This window comes from Theobroma cacao, chromosome 5 (genome assembly GCF_000208745.1).
Source record: "Theobroma cacao cultivar B97-61/B2 chromosome 5, Criollo_cocoa_genome_V2, whole genome shotgun sequence".
NCBI classification, from domain to species: domain Eukaryota; kingdom Viridiplantae; phylum Streptophyta; class Magnoliopsida; order Malvales; family Malvaceae; genus Theobroma; species Theobroma cacao.
In genome coordinates this window covers 36,453,759-36,469,176 of record NC_030854.1, presented here as the reverse complement: position 1 = coordinate 36,469,176, position 15,418 = coordinate 36,453,759, and the positions used below count along the sequence as shown (strand labels likewise).

Here is a 15,418-nt window from a genome sequence, read left to right as displayed (position 1 = left end):
AAAGATAATTACATAGTATAATAATCTGCTCAACTGTGTATCTCTCACATGGTGTGAACATGAGTGAGTTTGTGTGGGTATTATAAGATTATATGTTGATGGGGGGGTTTCATTGAAAAATCTCTTTACCTGCACAAATTCAACCTGGAAATTGATTTGAAATACCTGGGATAATTAATTTGCAATGGCAAGGTCTCCTAACTGGCCACTTAAAAGAAGGAGTTTCAGTCGGCTAGGTCAAACAGAATTAGGTTGAGAGCTTCGAGAGTAAGTCCACTCATCGGCTTGAAATTTTTGACATTAAGAAAGGAGGGAATTCTAACATTACTCTTTGATAAAAGCATGCATCAACAATTCAGTTAAATGTTTAAGTGCATAAATTCAAATATTAACATTGAAGTAAAATCTATTTTATATTATTATTATACCTGATATTTATTTTTTTCTTAAATTTAAAATAAAAAATGAATTACATATATAATAAAGTAGAAACTCTACGATCTAAATTATAAGATCAAATTATACACTTACTCCTTATATTTTGTTAAAGTGGTGAATTTAATACTTGTACAAAAATTTATAAAAATTGAGTCTTAGTATTTTTTTGAAATAGATAATATCAGTTAAATCATTAATAGTGTAAAAAAATTTTTCATTATCTATGCTGATATATTATTTGATTGTACTAATATGACATTGAATCTAATAGCATGGGCAACCAAGAATGATGCAATAATTATGCAATGAAGTTTTTTTGTCTAACCTTGTGGACATGAATAAAAAATCCAAATATTTTTTTGGACAATTTGTTTGATTATTCTCGATTTTTCCCTTATCTTGATTCTCTATCGATTATCCTTCAAACCAATGTTGTAATTGGAATGAAATATCAATTATCTCTTTCTGAAATCACCCTAAATTATAATCAGACTTGAAAATTAAAAAGAAAATAGAAACGAAAATTCAAAATAAAAAATATGGTATTGTGATTAGGGATAACTCACCCCGAGTTGATTTTAGAAATTGTAAATTAGGTTCAAAAGTTAACGTCGCATCAACATAATCATTACATTTTATCTAGATTTCACGTTATAATTATCATATCATCAAATTCAATATCATGTCATTATAGTCAAATATGATACATAATAATATAGATAATAGAAAATTTTTAACATCATTAATTATTGAATTAACATTGTCCATTTTACAAAGTGTAAAAACTCAATTTTTACAAATTATTGTACATAGATTACACTTGACTAATTGTATAATAACATCCGCACCTTTAGCTCAATAGTAAATTCATATAGTTTCGTTAAACAAAATCCAAATCCTTTCTTGCACCAAATCAATAATAATATACTAATAATAATAATATCTTTTTTCAAATAATAATAACAATAATATCTAAACAATAAAAATGTTGCCCTTTGTCACAAACGTTACAACTTGGAATTCTAATATTTCAGATTAGAATATGGAAGTCTACATATGTCTAGAGCAATTATGTTTTTTTTTTCAACTTTACCTAATTGGTGTTTGATTTTATGATTCTATGATGAGGACAGGTTTCCAAAAAGGGGATTTTCTTTTTTCTTCTGTTATGATTGAGTATGGGGGGTTTTTGATGCTGGGATTATAGTCTTGGTCTGGCCCTTTTGAGACCATGGAATTTTTGTGACAATGACATATTTCTCAGCTTAATTATTAAAAGGAGAAAACACCCAAAAACAACTCTTTCTTGATGAAGGGTGTCAATGTTGTTTGCCAAAACCAAGAATTTATATGCATATGAAATGTTGTGGAAATGACAGCCGATGAGTGAAAACCAATGCAGAACTCCATCCTTCTTTACATTTGTTATACTTATGGGATGCATTGTAGCAGCAAATTCGTGAGTTCGTGACAAAAGAAATATTGGCACTTTGGCTCTAGTACTACAGGAAACGCGTCAGGCGATCTTTCGCAGGAAATTGCAGTTCCAATATTGTTCTTATCTACTATTTGTGTGTGGCTCCTACAAGCCCCAATCAGACTAAACGGATAAGAAAAGTTAAAGAGACTTTGCCTGTTGTCTTTATTGGATTCCGGCCTGCAGGTTTGGAGTTGCCTGTAGAACCCTTTCGAATATGATAACAAACAGAAAATTCATGGAAGTGTTGGTTCTATGCCAATGCCATATGATCGAAAGCTAAAATGCGTAAATTGTTTTCATCTCCTACGTATTTTATTCACCTTAATACTGTAAGGTTCAATGAGAGTTTCCTATAAATACGCATTACTCTGAGGAGATCAGCAATCATTACCGAGACCATTGAAAAGAATCCAAAGAAATGGATCCTAAACTATATAAAGCTGTAATAACCACTAATATTGCTTCCCTACAGGAATTAGCAAGCTCGGATTTAACAGTTTTTCTCCAGGTGACAGCACAGGAAGACAACATTCTTCATGTTGCAGCCAAGTATAATCTGGAGCAAGTGGCAGAAGAGATCATGAAATATCCACAATTGGTGTTGCTTGTGTGTCAAAAGAATTCAAAAGGTGATACTGCACTACATATTGCAGCAAGGCTGGGGAGTTTACGGACAGCTAAAGTCCTCATAAATTGTGCAAATAACATGAGCCGGGAAATTGAAGCAGACGTGAGCCTTATAAGGATGGTGAATATGGAGCAAGACACTGCACTCCATGATGCTGCAAGAAATGGTCATTATCAGATTGCGGAATTGCTAATTAAAGAAGCTCCAGAGTTGGCACTTCTTACAAATAATGTTGGGGAGTCCCCACTCTTTATTGCTGTGGATAAAAAACACGTCGATGTTGCTAAACTTATCTTGGAAGTTGCTCCAGATTGCTCTTTTGGGGGTAGGAACAACATGAATGTCTTACACGCAGCTGTTGTTCGGTCACAGGATGAAGGTAATTTTTCTCACCTTATTCATTTTTTTTGAAAGGTGAAGTTTTATTGAGCCAGCCTTCAACCTGCCACTTCAAGTCTTTAGTCTTAATTGCCTAAAAGACTCTTGATGGCATAATAGTTGCCTAGGCTGGATGAAACCTGTACACCTGTACCAAAAAGAATCTGCCCAAAGAGAAATTGGCAGCATAGCACCATGAACAAGAAGAGGTGCCAGAATACAAAAATCGCCTTAATCTATTCGATTGCAAATAACAAAACCCCCCAACCCAACAAACAAGACAACACTCTCACAGCAAGGATCTTATCATGTGAAGTCAACCTTACTCGTGCCACTAGAAGTTACACAGTAACAGAATCACTTAGGAAACATGGGAGAAGACCATTCAAAACAAAAGTAGCACCAATCATCAGACTGAAAAGCCTTAAAACGGAGACTTAGTGATAACAAACAGCAAGATGACCAGAAAGAAGGTCCAACAGACAGCAGAGTCCAAACAATCGAATCCAAGAGACCCTTGATCCAAAAGCAACTTGGCAATTCGCAGAATAGAAACAAAAACCCCAGGGGATCGTATCATCAACAAAAGCCCTTCCTAGCAGCATTAACCACAGTATCTTAGACAAGCCAACCTAGACAACATCGAATTCATCACAGGTTCAATGCAAGAGCTTCAGAAACACATCCCCACTCCCCGCCATACCAACACACCCTAAAGAACATGATTCAAGCAAAAAAGTCCTCCGTAAAGCTGAAGCAAGGGAGAGTCAACGCACCATCCAAAAGGAGGACACAAGAACCCATCAACTCGTAGAAAAAATCTGCGAAAGACTAGCAAAAGAACCATCCAAAGAAAACAAGGCCCCCAACCCTAAAAAAGAAAAATCCCCCCTCCTCGAAAATCCACCCATCCCAAAGAGTCCATGACAAAATCCCTCACTTAAATAAGAAGAATCTTTTAAAAAAACATCCAAGCAACGAGAAAAATTACACCCCAATCAAAAAAGAACTAACAGAAAGAGACACTAAAAAAATAATAATAATAATAAATAAAAATTCAAGACACCTTCCTTCCAAAGTGAAAAAACCCCCTAGTGCTCACTTGCTTCAAACTGAATTGGAAAAGGAAATATCCAATAAAATAGAGTTGAATAACATAGTTAAGCAATTGATTTATTCTTCTTTATCTGTTTCTAACCAGCGGAATGTAAGCCGTTGGAAAGTTTTTGGTAGCCAAGCTTATTGTTGTTACCTTATTAACCTTCCAGTTGTCAGATTATCCTCCTATTTGGTGACGCTTCAGAGTCCTATGAATTACATTACAAATATGTCATTCAAGCATTATGCCAAGTTCTCTTCCTTTGGACCCTCCACCATCTTTCAGGCTGCCATAGCTAAATCCAAGTACAAAGGTAAATGCATCGCAAATCTCAACATAGCACGCCCGTTAATGTTCTGATTAAATACTTATCAATCCATTTTCATTTTTCTCCTAAAAATTCCTGCTCTAACTTAGCATGTTTAATTAACCTTTCCTTTTGGCCTAGATTTCATTGAATTCTTGACGGGAAAATGTCAGTCTGCACTCTCTGAAACCGATGAGTGCGGATGGACTCCTCTGCACTATGCAGTACACTTTGGTGCAGTGGACATTTTCCAGCTGTTTTTGATTGATTCTTCAACTGCTTATATTAGAGATAATGAAGGCATGTCTGTCATTCACATTGCTGCCAGAGAAGGTGAAGTAGTCATATTGGAAATGCTTGCATACCGTTTTCCCGAAATTTGGGATTTACAAGATAATAACGGCCAAACAGCTCTTCACCTTGCTGTTGCTAAAGGAAAGCTTGATTCTGTCGAGTTTATTCTTGACTTCGTTCTTTCTCATGATGGCCTTATAAATCAGCAAGATAATGAAGGTAACACAGCTTTGCATCTCGCAACAATCCAAAGACATAATCACAAAATCTTTGAATTGCTGATGAAAGATAGTAGGGTAGACAAGACAGCCACAAACATGGAGGGCCTCACTGTTATCGACATTCTCCTGTTGAATAAGGAGTTCGGCTACTACGAAAAGGTATGACCTCATGATTGCCCTTTTACTTTCTATTTACATGAAAAAATTGAGATAACGGAGAAAATAATTTTTTGATATAGTTGCCGGATAGATTGATGGAAATGAAAGAGATTAGTACGGCATGTTAAACTTTGTGGAAAAATATGTGGAGATCATGAGTTAGCTACATATGAACCAGAATAAATGATAAACAGTAAAGGTATTTCTAAACTTGAAATGTGACTCCAATGTATTTGAGATACTTACAGACTTGGATTACATTGAGTGTTGCAAAGAATGGTGGTCTTGAAAGTTTGGAACAAACAATAAACAAGAACGGTCGAAAAGTAAAATCAATTGAGGCAAGAAAACTAGAGCAGCCACAACAATCAGAGGGAAGAGACCCTGCAAGGGACAGACAAGTTGAAGGCCAAAGACAAGTTGCAAATAGGAAACCGGGGCCTGCAGGAATAAGAAAGCCTACTTATGACCAACTCCGGCATATATCCAGCATCAACTTGCTGGTAACAACACTCATCGCCACTGTCTCCTTTGCAGCAGGTTTCACCATGCCTGGTGGCTACAAAAGTGATGGCCCAGACGAGGGCATGGCAATTCTAAGCAGGAAAACTGCTTTCAGGGTATTTGTGATAGCAAATGCCTTAGCCTTTTGCTTCTCCACCACATCAATGTTTGTCCATTATTGCAAGTCATTTGTGGAAAAGCTTGATGCCGTCGCATTCTACACATATATCACCGCATCATTAACAAGTTATGGTATTACTGCAATGGTCATAGCTTTTGTTTCAGGCACCTATGCAGCATTAGCTGATTCTTCCGGGCTGGCTAAAGCAGTTCTTTCCATCGGATGTTCCTTCTTTGGGCTCCAGCTTCTTGTTTATCTCAAATAAATGTCAAAACTATGTAACATGAACTTATTTGTGTGATTTTGTACTTTTTTATTTTCATTTTGTGAATAAATGCAGTGTGATTGTGCTTTTGTGTTGACTTTTTAAGTAAGGCACTTAGCCTGGACTTAAAAACTCTTAATCACTAGACTACAAAGAATGGAACATTTAAAGGTACTTCAGTTTATTCACTTTGACACACTAAGTCTCAGTAGCATTAAGGATATTAAGTTCATGCATTCATGTACCATATGTTTTCTACAACAATAAGCTCAACAGTCTTGAAAATTGTTTTCATGACTCTCCTCTTGACTATGCAGCACAGTTTGGTAAATGGGTTATTCTTCATTCTCCAACAGTCTTTGATATATAAGCTCAACAGTCTTTGATGTATTCTCCAAAAGCATATCTGTCCACCATTTGCTGCCAAAAAAAGTTGAGTTCAAATGTTGAAAATGCTATGCGAAATTTGTCCATATATTTGGGATTTGCAGAAACAAAAAGCACAACAGCTCTTCACGATGCTATTGAAAGTAGGTAAGACAGGCCAGTGAAATGTAGGGAACTATGTTTCTAACCATTAAACTTGTGCATGAGGTTCAGATTTTTGTTAAGAAAGATAACCCACATTAATTATAAAGATTCTGAAAAACTCAGTCCTTTTCCTTTGATAAGGAAAAATCTTCTTGTTGCACAACCAAAAGTCCAGTGCACCAATCTCTCCACTGTTTCCAACTAAGAATCAAAGATCTTGGCTAATATTCCCCTCGGCAACATAAATTCCATCCACTTCAAAACTTCTACCAATCAACCCTTTCCCCTTCAGTCACCTAGCACACTCCCAATATATGCATACCCAAAGCCTGACAGTGTCCAAAACAATTTCCCTTCATCTACCTAACCTAAATCCATGTCTAGACCAAGATACTCAAATATCTGCCACTTTCCATGTTCGCCAATTTCCATATTTATTTAGCAACGAATGGTTACCAATTTTGGGATTTGTTTTTGAAAGATATAATCATCAACTCATTATTAGACTCATTACAAGTTAAAACAGTCTTATAATTGTGAAAAGTTCTTCAAAACTGTCCATTAATGTGCACAATTTCAAAGGAGCCAAATCATTCGAACCCTTGTGAATTTTTATTGTTCTTTTCCAGTGGATACACATATATATAGTCAATATTTATGAACTTCGTCAATTTATTAGATGATATGGTTGGAAAAATTATAACTTGCTCCAATGTGTACATGGTCTGCCATTCAAGATTATATGTCACTTCAACCATTTCTTGTCAATTCTGGAGAAAACCACTTTGCAGGACAATTTCCTTTCAATTCAAGGCGACCATGGCAGGGTGTTGTCCTGCTCACTTGGGTTTTACAGATAATATTCAACTCAGAAGCTGCTTGAAAGTCACAATATATATATATATTTAATTAGAGAAAAGAAGATTCAGTCCTTACTTTTTAAACAGTAAAATTATATACCAATCAATGTGAAAACTACAATATTTTCCCCTGATAGACTTATTAAATCAACATGTTACTCTTGGGGTAGTGCATTTGGTTTCCTGCAACTAGAATTTGTCATTATAAAGAAGGTAAACTTCATTACCAATCTCCAGCGTCCACCTGGTAAATTGATTGCACGCCTGGTTATCTTCCACCATTTTGTTCGTCTAACATTCCCAAAAGAAAAGTGAGGATTTCCATCTCACTAGCTGACAGCAAGCTAGCCCCAAACCAGGCTTTCAGTGCGTGGTGGGGACCCAGCATATACAACCCTGCGTCAATTCTCCATGGCGTGCTCTTGGCTGGTTGCCAATGAATTCAGGGTAAACGGGAACCAACATCCAACCCTCTCTGGCAAATTATAACCGCACTTTTTCCGTCACATTTCTCCACTATTTCCAAATGCACCATCAAAAAATTTAAGTGCACCAACCAACAACACCACCATCAATCAGCATCACCACCACCACCACCACCACCACCTCCACCAGGTTCTAATGAGTCCTGATTGCTGAATTGAAATGATGAAGATCAATATGTAATTTTTCCACTGAATGGTTAAGGGAGGAAGGAGACAGACCAGCGGGGCTAGACCCCCTTTGTCAAAAGAAATCATGAGAAAAAAGGAAACCCCCAGAAATTAGCGATGGATATATTGTCACGCTCCAGACCCGAGACATGACAGACGCCGCATACCTGTAAGGTATAATCCTACAGACATGCAAGGCTCTAAAATATATAACTTAAATCATTACTAAAAGAGACTGATATACCTGAAAAATTTAATGATTTATAAACTATATCTGTTGACAGAATTTCCAAATATCATAATTCGACAATATTTAAAATTAAATCTCTAAAACCACAAAGCTACTAAGTCAAGATAAAAGTCTGAATACTAATTAAGATAGTTCGATGTTCATAATATTTAAATAAATCCTAGATAATTTAAGTGCTACTAAATTAAACATCACTCTTCAAAATTTTCGCGTGGTTGACCAAATCACAACCTGAAAAAAAATTTGAAAGAAGGGGTGAGTCCAACTACTCAGCAAGTAACTAACATCCCTTCAGCCGGATTAAGCATGCTTAAAACATTTAGGGCAAAATATCATTTACAAATGCCAAGATAAAATATTGGGTAATCTTATTTGGAATCACATACTTCAAAATTTGCGCATTCAAATAACAGAACAAATATATTCACAATATTTAACTTTTAATGGTCTCCTGTAACATGCTACGACCACACTTAACCCCTGTGGCATAGGTCAGAAATAGAACCACAATTAACCCCAGTGGCATGGGTCAGAAGAAGCAACCATTGGCTGCACTGAACAGATATCACAAATACTACTATTCTGTAACCGGTAGTGCGGTTGGGAGATCGATCTCTAATCACAGAATACATGTCGACATGGCCAACATTTAACCCCCATTGGCAGGGTCAGAGCATAGCCATACTAGGAGACAAAACAAAAATATATATATTTTTAGATTACCCAAAGTTCATAAAACAATATATCAAATTTCTCAAGTATATTTCATACACCTCAAAAGCATATTCGTTTCAGACTAAATATTTATATTTATATTCGCGAAAACATATATTCATACATTATACAAAGTCATATACAAATTTCAAAATAAAAAAAAATCATGCTTTGCATAAGCGACATTTTAAATCCAACATATAAACTTATATACATATACATTTTACATGCTCAACCCAATTTTAATAAATCATAGGAAAAATATTATATCTCATGTACAAATTCAGATTGAAGCTAATTTTTAAGGTGTGAAAACACCGAAGGGATATCAGTCACTTACATGATCTCGTAAATTTTACTTTCAAGTAGCAAATCCGAAAATCCTCTTAGTAGCCTAGTATTTCGAGAAACACAAAAATCAGAACTAAATTTGCAAACAGATCCTACAAGGCGACTTTTCGTTGACCATCCTAAGCACTTAGGGTGTGTAGCGACTCCTATTACAATTTATGAACTTTTTTTTTTTTTTTAATAAGGTAATATATTATTATTATTTATATTTTTGAATTAAACAAAATTTCCAATAAGGTTGAGAATTAAACTTAAATCATAAAATCAGTAAGGACTTTAAATTTCAGATAGAGAAATAATACTAATTTCACTTGTAAAAATCATATTTGTAATTAATTTCATAAATTTTGATATTTTAATAAAATCTACTAATTTAAGAAATAAATTTATAAAATATAAAGATACATACTTCTTAACATAAAAATACAGTAGAAATCACATATCCAATATTTATGAAATTTACAATAGAATTTATCACATAATAATTAAAATCAATTTTAAAAGAAATTTTCTGCTTTCTGGAACTTTCAGAATCTGGATGGCCATTTGGCTTACTTCAAGCTCTCATATCTTTTAACCCGAATTATTTCCAGTGATGAAATCAACACCAATTTAAAGTATGCATATCATACTACAAGACCAAAATTTGTTTCGATTAAAAAGACCACAAGATTCCTAAGTTTCGAAAGCCAAAATTCAAGAAATCATCACAGAAATATCCAGATTTCAGTATCAATAAGCCTACTTTGAGGCTTTAATTCTCTTAACACAGGAAGCCTCTAACCAAGACATTGACGCCAAATTAAACATCTAATTTCATACTTCAAAAGCCCTCAAAGAAACGACCAAAAACGTCACCGGAATATGGAGTTCCGGTGACCCAAAATCCGGGCTGTCAAAACTGTTGAAAACCAGATTTCTAATTAACTTCAAAAATTCATATATTCCTAACCATAAGGCCAAACAAGATGCTACAAAAACCATTGGAAAGATCTTTTCAAGACCTTTCCATTGGTACCCATCATGCTACCGGAAAGTCATCAGAAAAGTACCGGATTTAAATAAAAGATAAGAAAATATATCTAATTTAGGGTTTTTGTACCCAAATTATGAAAATATAATTCCCAAACATACCTTAATCAGCAATCTCTTTCCCTCTCCTCTGTCTTTCTTCTTCCCTGATATTAAGCTTTTCTGACTGTCTGTTGTTTGAATCTGATGAATGAACTAACGTAAGTTGTTGTCTGTTCTTTTAAAACTTATAAACTACCTAACCCCACTAACTTAAATGGGATAAATAAACTGACCCTTAATCCCACTAACTTAAACGTGATAATAAAACTGACTTAATTAAACTTCTTCTTTTACTTAAAGACCCTTCTTCTATTTTCTAATTATTAAGACACCCAAGGTCATAATTGTAAATAAATAAAATATTAAAATAATATCTACTTATTATCTTTATAAAATTATAGCTTAATAATTTTAATTTAATTTTTTTTATAATAAATACTTTGTGAGGGGTATTACATATATGAAGTACATGGTGGGGAATGGGGGGCACACCACTTCCCCCCATATTCTCTCAATGCTCTGAATTCTTCCGGTAGCTACAAGCATAAAGTGAACAATCGTGCCCCAACAAAGGCGGCCTGCACCTTTTCCTGGTAGTTGGAAAACGGAAGGCGATATAGTGACGTTTATGAGGAAGGGGATGTAGTATCTTAAAAGAATCTAGATGATAGTTCCCGTTATTTGGCATTTTAACACAAGGACCTTGATTTTTGTTATAAAAGTTTCACCTAATGGTCAACATTAATGTGATCTTAGCCTTTTATGAGTTGAAGGTTGGGGGTGGTAGGAATTTGGCCCTTTGTGGGATAATGGAACTAACAGAAATCAACAAAATTCATCATTTACGTTTTTTTTTTTTTTGTTTTTGAAAATTGATTTTATTACTCCTCAACCCCGGGATGCCATTTCGAGTCTCTCGCCTAGTTGGCCAAAGACTCCCATGGCATTCATCATTTAGCTTAATAGATTATTTTGTTAAATATTTCTATTTCATTATATTTTAGAAAAAAAAAAAGCACATTAATGAAATCAAAAGTATAACAGCAAATTCAAAAAAATTAAATATAATGCTAAAATTTAATATTGAACTTCAATATAATGATAAATTTAGCTTAATATAGAGATGACATTGTTTTTAAGTTGAAATATCAGTTTTTTTTTCTTCTAATATAATATCTTTTTTTAAATTTTTTTCAATATCTCAAATTATGTTCTTTTTTTAGAGACCTAATATTTTTATCCTTTTATATTTTAAATTGATTTTTTATGATTTTTTTATATTGTTTGACATTAAAGATCAAGAAATATCAATTGTATTATAAAATATATCAAAATCAAAACAAAATCTTAAAGCCCATCAAAATCAAATTGAGAGGTACAAAATAAAATAGAGGGTGTATTTTGTTTATACAAAATGTCATTTTGAATTGAATAATTTAAAAAATAAAATAAAATTGACACTTTGAGTGGGAGGAATCAAAGAGAGAATACATTAAAACTTGCTTAATATTGGAGCATGTTGGTGAGCAAATTATAAAGAACTTTTGCTAGGATCCTCTCTACACTTAAATAAATAATGTTAGACTCCTTGGTCCTTAGTCCCCAGTGGCTAATCATTATGTCCCAACCTAAATTCTATTTCCAATCAATAGAATTCCCACTAGCTAGCAATCCTTTCCCCTTCATTCACCTAGCACTCTTTCTCAATATTAAATAGAGAGACAGAAACAGAATGCAAACAGCAACCCTCCCTAAGCTGATAGAAATGGATTCTAAACTATACAAAGCTGTTATGTCTGGTGATCGAACTTCCTTCAGTGAGTTAATCGAATTGGATCCAAGTATTCTTCTCAAGGTAACAACCCAAGAAGACACGGTTCTTCATGTTGCGGCCAAATTCAATCAGAAAAAAATGGCTGAAGAGATCCTCAAAACGCAGCCATCACTTGTTCATCAAAGGAATTCAAAAGGTAACACTGCACTGCACGTTGCAGCAAGGTTAGGCAGCGAAGAAATGGTAAAATTCTTCATAGATTTTTCGAATATATCATCGGCGAGCCGAGGAGTTGAAGGAGGAGCAGAAGTAGAAGAAAAGCTGCTGCTAAGGATGGTGAATTTGGAGAAAGAAACAGCGCTGCACGAAGCTGTGAAAAACGACCGTTATAGAGTTGTGAACATGCTAATCAAGGAAGACCCGGGATTAACTGGCTTTACAAACGATGCTGGGGAATCCCCACTCTTCCTGGCTGTGGATAGAAAACTTAAGTATATTGCTAAACTAATCTTACAAGTTGATGAATGCTCTTTTGATGGAAGAAACAACATGAATGCTTTGCATGCAGCTGTTGTTCGTTCAAAAAGTGAAGGTATACCTTTTACAAAACTTTCCATCCTTTTATCAAAAGCAAGCTAGCTAGATATATCTATATATCAAATTAACTATACATTCCTTAATTATTCAAGAAATCATGAATTGCTATAACTTTTTTTTCTTTATTATTGTGTTTTTTTTCTTAGTAGCTTCATATTAGATATAGGTACACATGTCACGCATCTCGTATTAATAAAAGATGAAACAGGTATTGGATTTATAAGTAAAATTCTTTTTTCACATATATTTTTTGATTGAAAATATGGACCTGTGATAGGTAGTATCATGATATCCTTATGAGTGCAATCTTTGGTAGAATGTCATATCAATCAAAAATAGGATGAATCTTAAATTTATAAATAAGAGTCTTCCTTCACTTAATTGCAATGTCTATTGCATTGAAAATGTTATTAGATCATCCTACTTTTGTTACTTGTTTTTTGTTTTGTAGTTCGCAAATTGTTTCCATATTTGGCAATGCTTTTGATGGAACATCCTCCCAAAGCAATAGCCGACCTGAAAGCTTATGCCGATTTAAATTGCTTCAGGAATATCTTCAATATTCCTTATATCTTGATAAATTGGGTCTTGCCTACCCGCATAAGTAAAGGTACGTAAATGCTTCTCTGATCCTTTCCAATTATGTTTACACTAGCATTTGCACATGAAAATAATCCTTTTCGTATCATTGTTTTTCTTGCTTATAGCCTTCATCAAAGCCTTGCTGAAAAAACACCCATCAGCAATCGAGAAATGCGATGACTACGGATGGACTCCCCTTCATTATGCAGCATTCTTAGGCAAATCCAACATTCTCAATCTGTTCTTGACGTATGAGTCCGATGATGAAAACAAAGCAGTCTCAGTTGATTCAGTTGCTAGAATTAGGGACAGAGAAGGCATGACGATCCTCCATGTTGCTGCCAAAGCAGGTAGAGTGAAAGCATTGAAAATACTGGCAAAACTGTGCCCTGATATTTGGGATATGCAAGATAACAAAGGCCGGACAGCTCTTCACTTGGCTGCTGACAATGGCGAGGTTCGAGCAGTCAAGTTCATTCTAATTAAGACAAGAAAGCTTTCGAATGGTCTTGTAAATGAGCAAGATTATGAAGGAAACACCCCTATGCATCTAGCCGCCATCCAAGGATTTCAATCAATATTCGAATTGTTCAAAAGGGATAAAAGGGTCGACAAGGCAATTTGCAACAAGAAAGGTCTTGGGATTCTGGACATGATTCGGTTGCATGAGGATCTTACCATCAATGAAAAGGTTTGAGTCGTCATAAGCTTCAATACTCTGTTTAACGATCGCAAGTCTCTCTTTGTTATTCTTTAAAATAAATTTCAAACTCGAAACCCACATCTTAATATTTAAAATTCAATTTACATTTCATTTTAAAAAAGGGTGAAAAATAAATTAGGTGAACTTGCTTAAATATGACAAAAGAACAATTTGAATTACGAGAGAGTGAATGAGTGAAACTAACATATTGTTTAACTTATTTGAGAAATGAAAATTGCAGTGTTGGATGGGATTGAGTGCTGCAAGGAAAGGTAGCTTATCAAGTTTGGAATGCACCATCCACAGAAAAGAGCAGGACATTTCTGTGTTTACAACAAGAAAGTCAAAACATCCACAAAAACCGTTACACTTTGCATCGGAAGCTCATGGGGAGGGCGAGGAAGAGAATGAGGACGAGGCAGTGGGTGTGGTCGAGGAGATTGAAAACGTGATCGGCAACCTGTTTAAATAAAATACAGAATAATAGAATGTGAAGTTGTCGCAGAGTTATCTTGATAATCCATAGAGATTTGAATCTTGTATGGTAAAATATATGTGTGACTTGCTTCATGTTAAAATATCTTCAATCACTTAGGTTTTGTTCAAGTAGTGAGAGATATGCCAACCACTTAGGTTTTGCTTAAGCAGTGAGAGATATCAGTAACTCATTAGTTTATTATTATTAAGCTACTTGTATGATTTTATGTGTGTGTAAAAATCTTTAAAAGTATCTCTATATATAGCCATCATGTATTATGATCTATCCATATATAGAATTTTAGTGAAATCATTATGATTAATTCAAAAAAGTGAAAGAATTTTTTATTTCCCGTAATAAAAGAGTCAGAGTGCTTGAATTATATATATATATATATGCATGCCATGAGGACTTTCTATTTATTATAAAGTCTTAAGTGAATGGTTTTGGGTGGTAATAAATTATAGGGAGAATGAAAATAAAAGATAAAAAAATAAAGGTTGGATTTCAATAGTAAATTTTAAAAGTATTTGGATAGTTGTAGGGTTCAAGTACCTTACTTCTTAATAAGATTCGAATTAAAATATTCAAAATTAATAATTACCCTACTTATTAACATCCCTATTATTACTATCACTTTAATTTTTCAGCTAAAGTACTAACCCACTGAATTTCTCCCAAAGAGTCTGCTTGATTGAGCTGAGCTTGGCAAATCTCAAAGGCCAGCTTGGGTTTGACATTAATGCTTAAACACTAGCCCAAGCCCATCTAATTTGACTCCCATTTTTTTCTCTAGGTTTAAGGGAAGACTTTTAGTTTAGCCAAAACAAAAAAAAAAAAAGAAAGAAAAAAAAAACAGAAAGTAAAGACTTTTTGTTAATCCAATGTAAAAACTAATAATTGATAATTTCTTATTTACTTGCTATAGAGACATACCATAATCCTTAGAACTTAATA

The 15,418-nt window shown here is 34.2% G+C and overlaps 2 protein-coding genes and 1 long non-coding RNA gene across 3 annotated transcripts; 2 read left to right on the top strand and 1 right to left on the bottom strand.

Annotated features, from left to right (window-relative positions):
• On the top strand, positions 2,337-5,894 carry LOC18600138 (ankyrin repeat-containing protein At5g02620). Its single transcript, XM_018121080.1, has 4 exons — positions 2,337-2,925; positions 4,193-4,336; positions 4,472-5,004; positions 5,253-5,894. The coding sequence occupies exons 1-4, from the start codon at positions 2,337-2,339 to the stop codon at positions 5,892-5,894; spliced, it is 1,908 nt and encodes a 635-aa protein (XP_017976569.1).
• Positions 8,281-10,621, bottom strand: LOC108662088. Its single transcript, XR_001927870.1, has 3 exons — positions 10,388-10,621; positions 9,243-9,296; positions 8,281-8,419 (listed from the first exon to the last, which is right to left on the bottom strand). It is a non-coding gene; the product is annotated as an uncharacterized LOC108662088 (long non-coding RNA).
• On the top strand, positions 12,032-14,704 carry LOC18600137 (protein ACCELERATED CELL DEATH 6). Its single transcript, XM_007030446.2, has 4 exons — positions 12,032-12,693; positions 13,150-13,308; positions 13,406-13,971; positions 14,225-14,704. Exons 1-4 carry the CDS (start codon positions 12,060-12,062, stop codon positions 14,453-14,455), a joined length of 1,590 nt encoding a protein of 529 aa, XP_007030508.1. The 5' UTR covers positions 12,032-12,059; the 3' UTR covers positions 14,456-14,704.

What these genes read in the sequence shown, in the direction of transcription:
- LOC18600138 (XM_018121080.1), top strand. Translation starts at nt 2,337, where the DNA reads ATGGATCCTAAACTATATAAAGCTGTAATAACCACTAATATTGCTTCC. An exon ending in AGCTAAATCCAAGTACAAAG is followed by an intron (nt 4,337 to 4,471) that starts GTAAATGCATCG and finishes CTTTTGGCCTAG; the next exon opens with ATTTCATTGAATTCTTGACG. An exon ending in AGTTCGGCTACTACGAAAAG is followed by an intron (nt 5,005 to 5,252) that starts GTATGACCTCAT and finishes AGATACTTACAG; the next exon opens with ACTTGGATTACATTGAGTGT.
- LOC18600137 (XM_007030446.2), top strand. Translation starts at nt 12,060, where the DNA reads ATGCAAACAGCAACCCTCCCTAAGCTGATAGAAATGGATTCTAAACTA. An exon ending in TGTTCGTTCAAAAAGTGAAG is followed by an intron (nt 12,694 to 13,149) that starts GTATACCTTTTA and finishes TTTGTTTTGTAG; the next exon opens with TTCGCAAATTGTTTCCATAT. An exon ending in ATCTTACCATCAATGAAAAG is followed by an intron (nt 13,972 to 14,224) that starts GTTTGAGTCGTC and finishes TGAAAATTGCAG; the next exon opens with TGTTGGATGGGATTGAGTGC.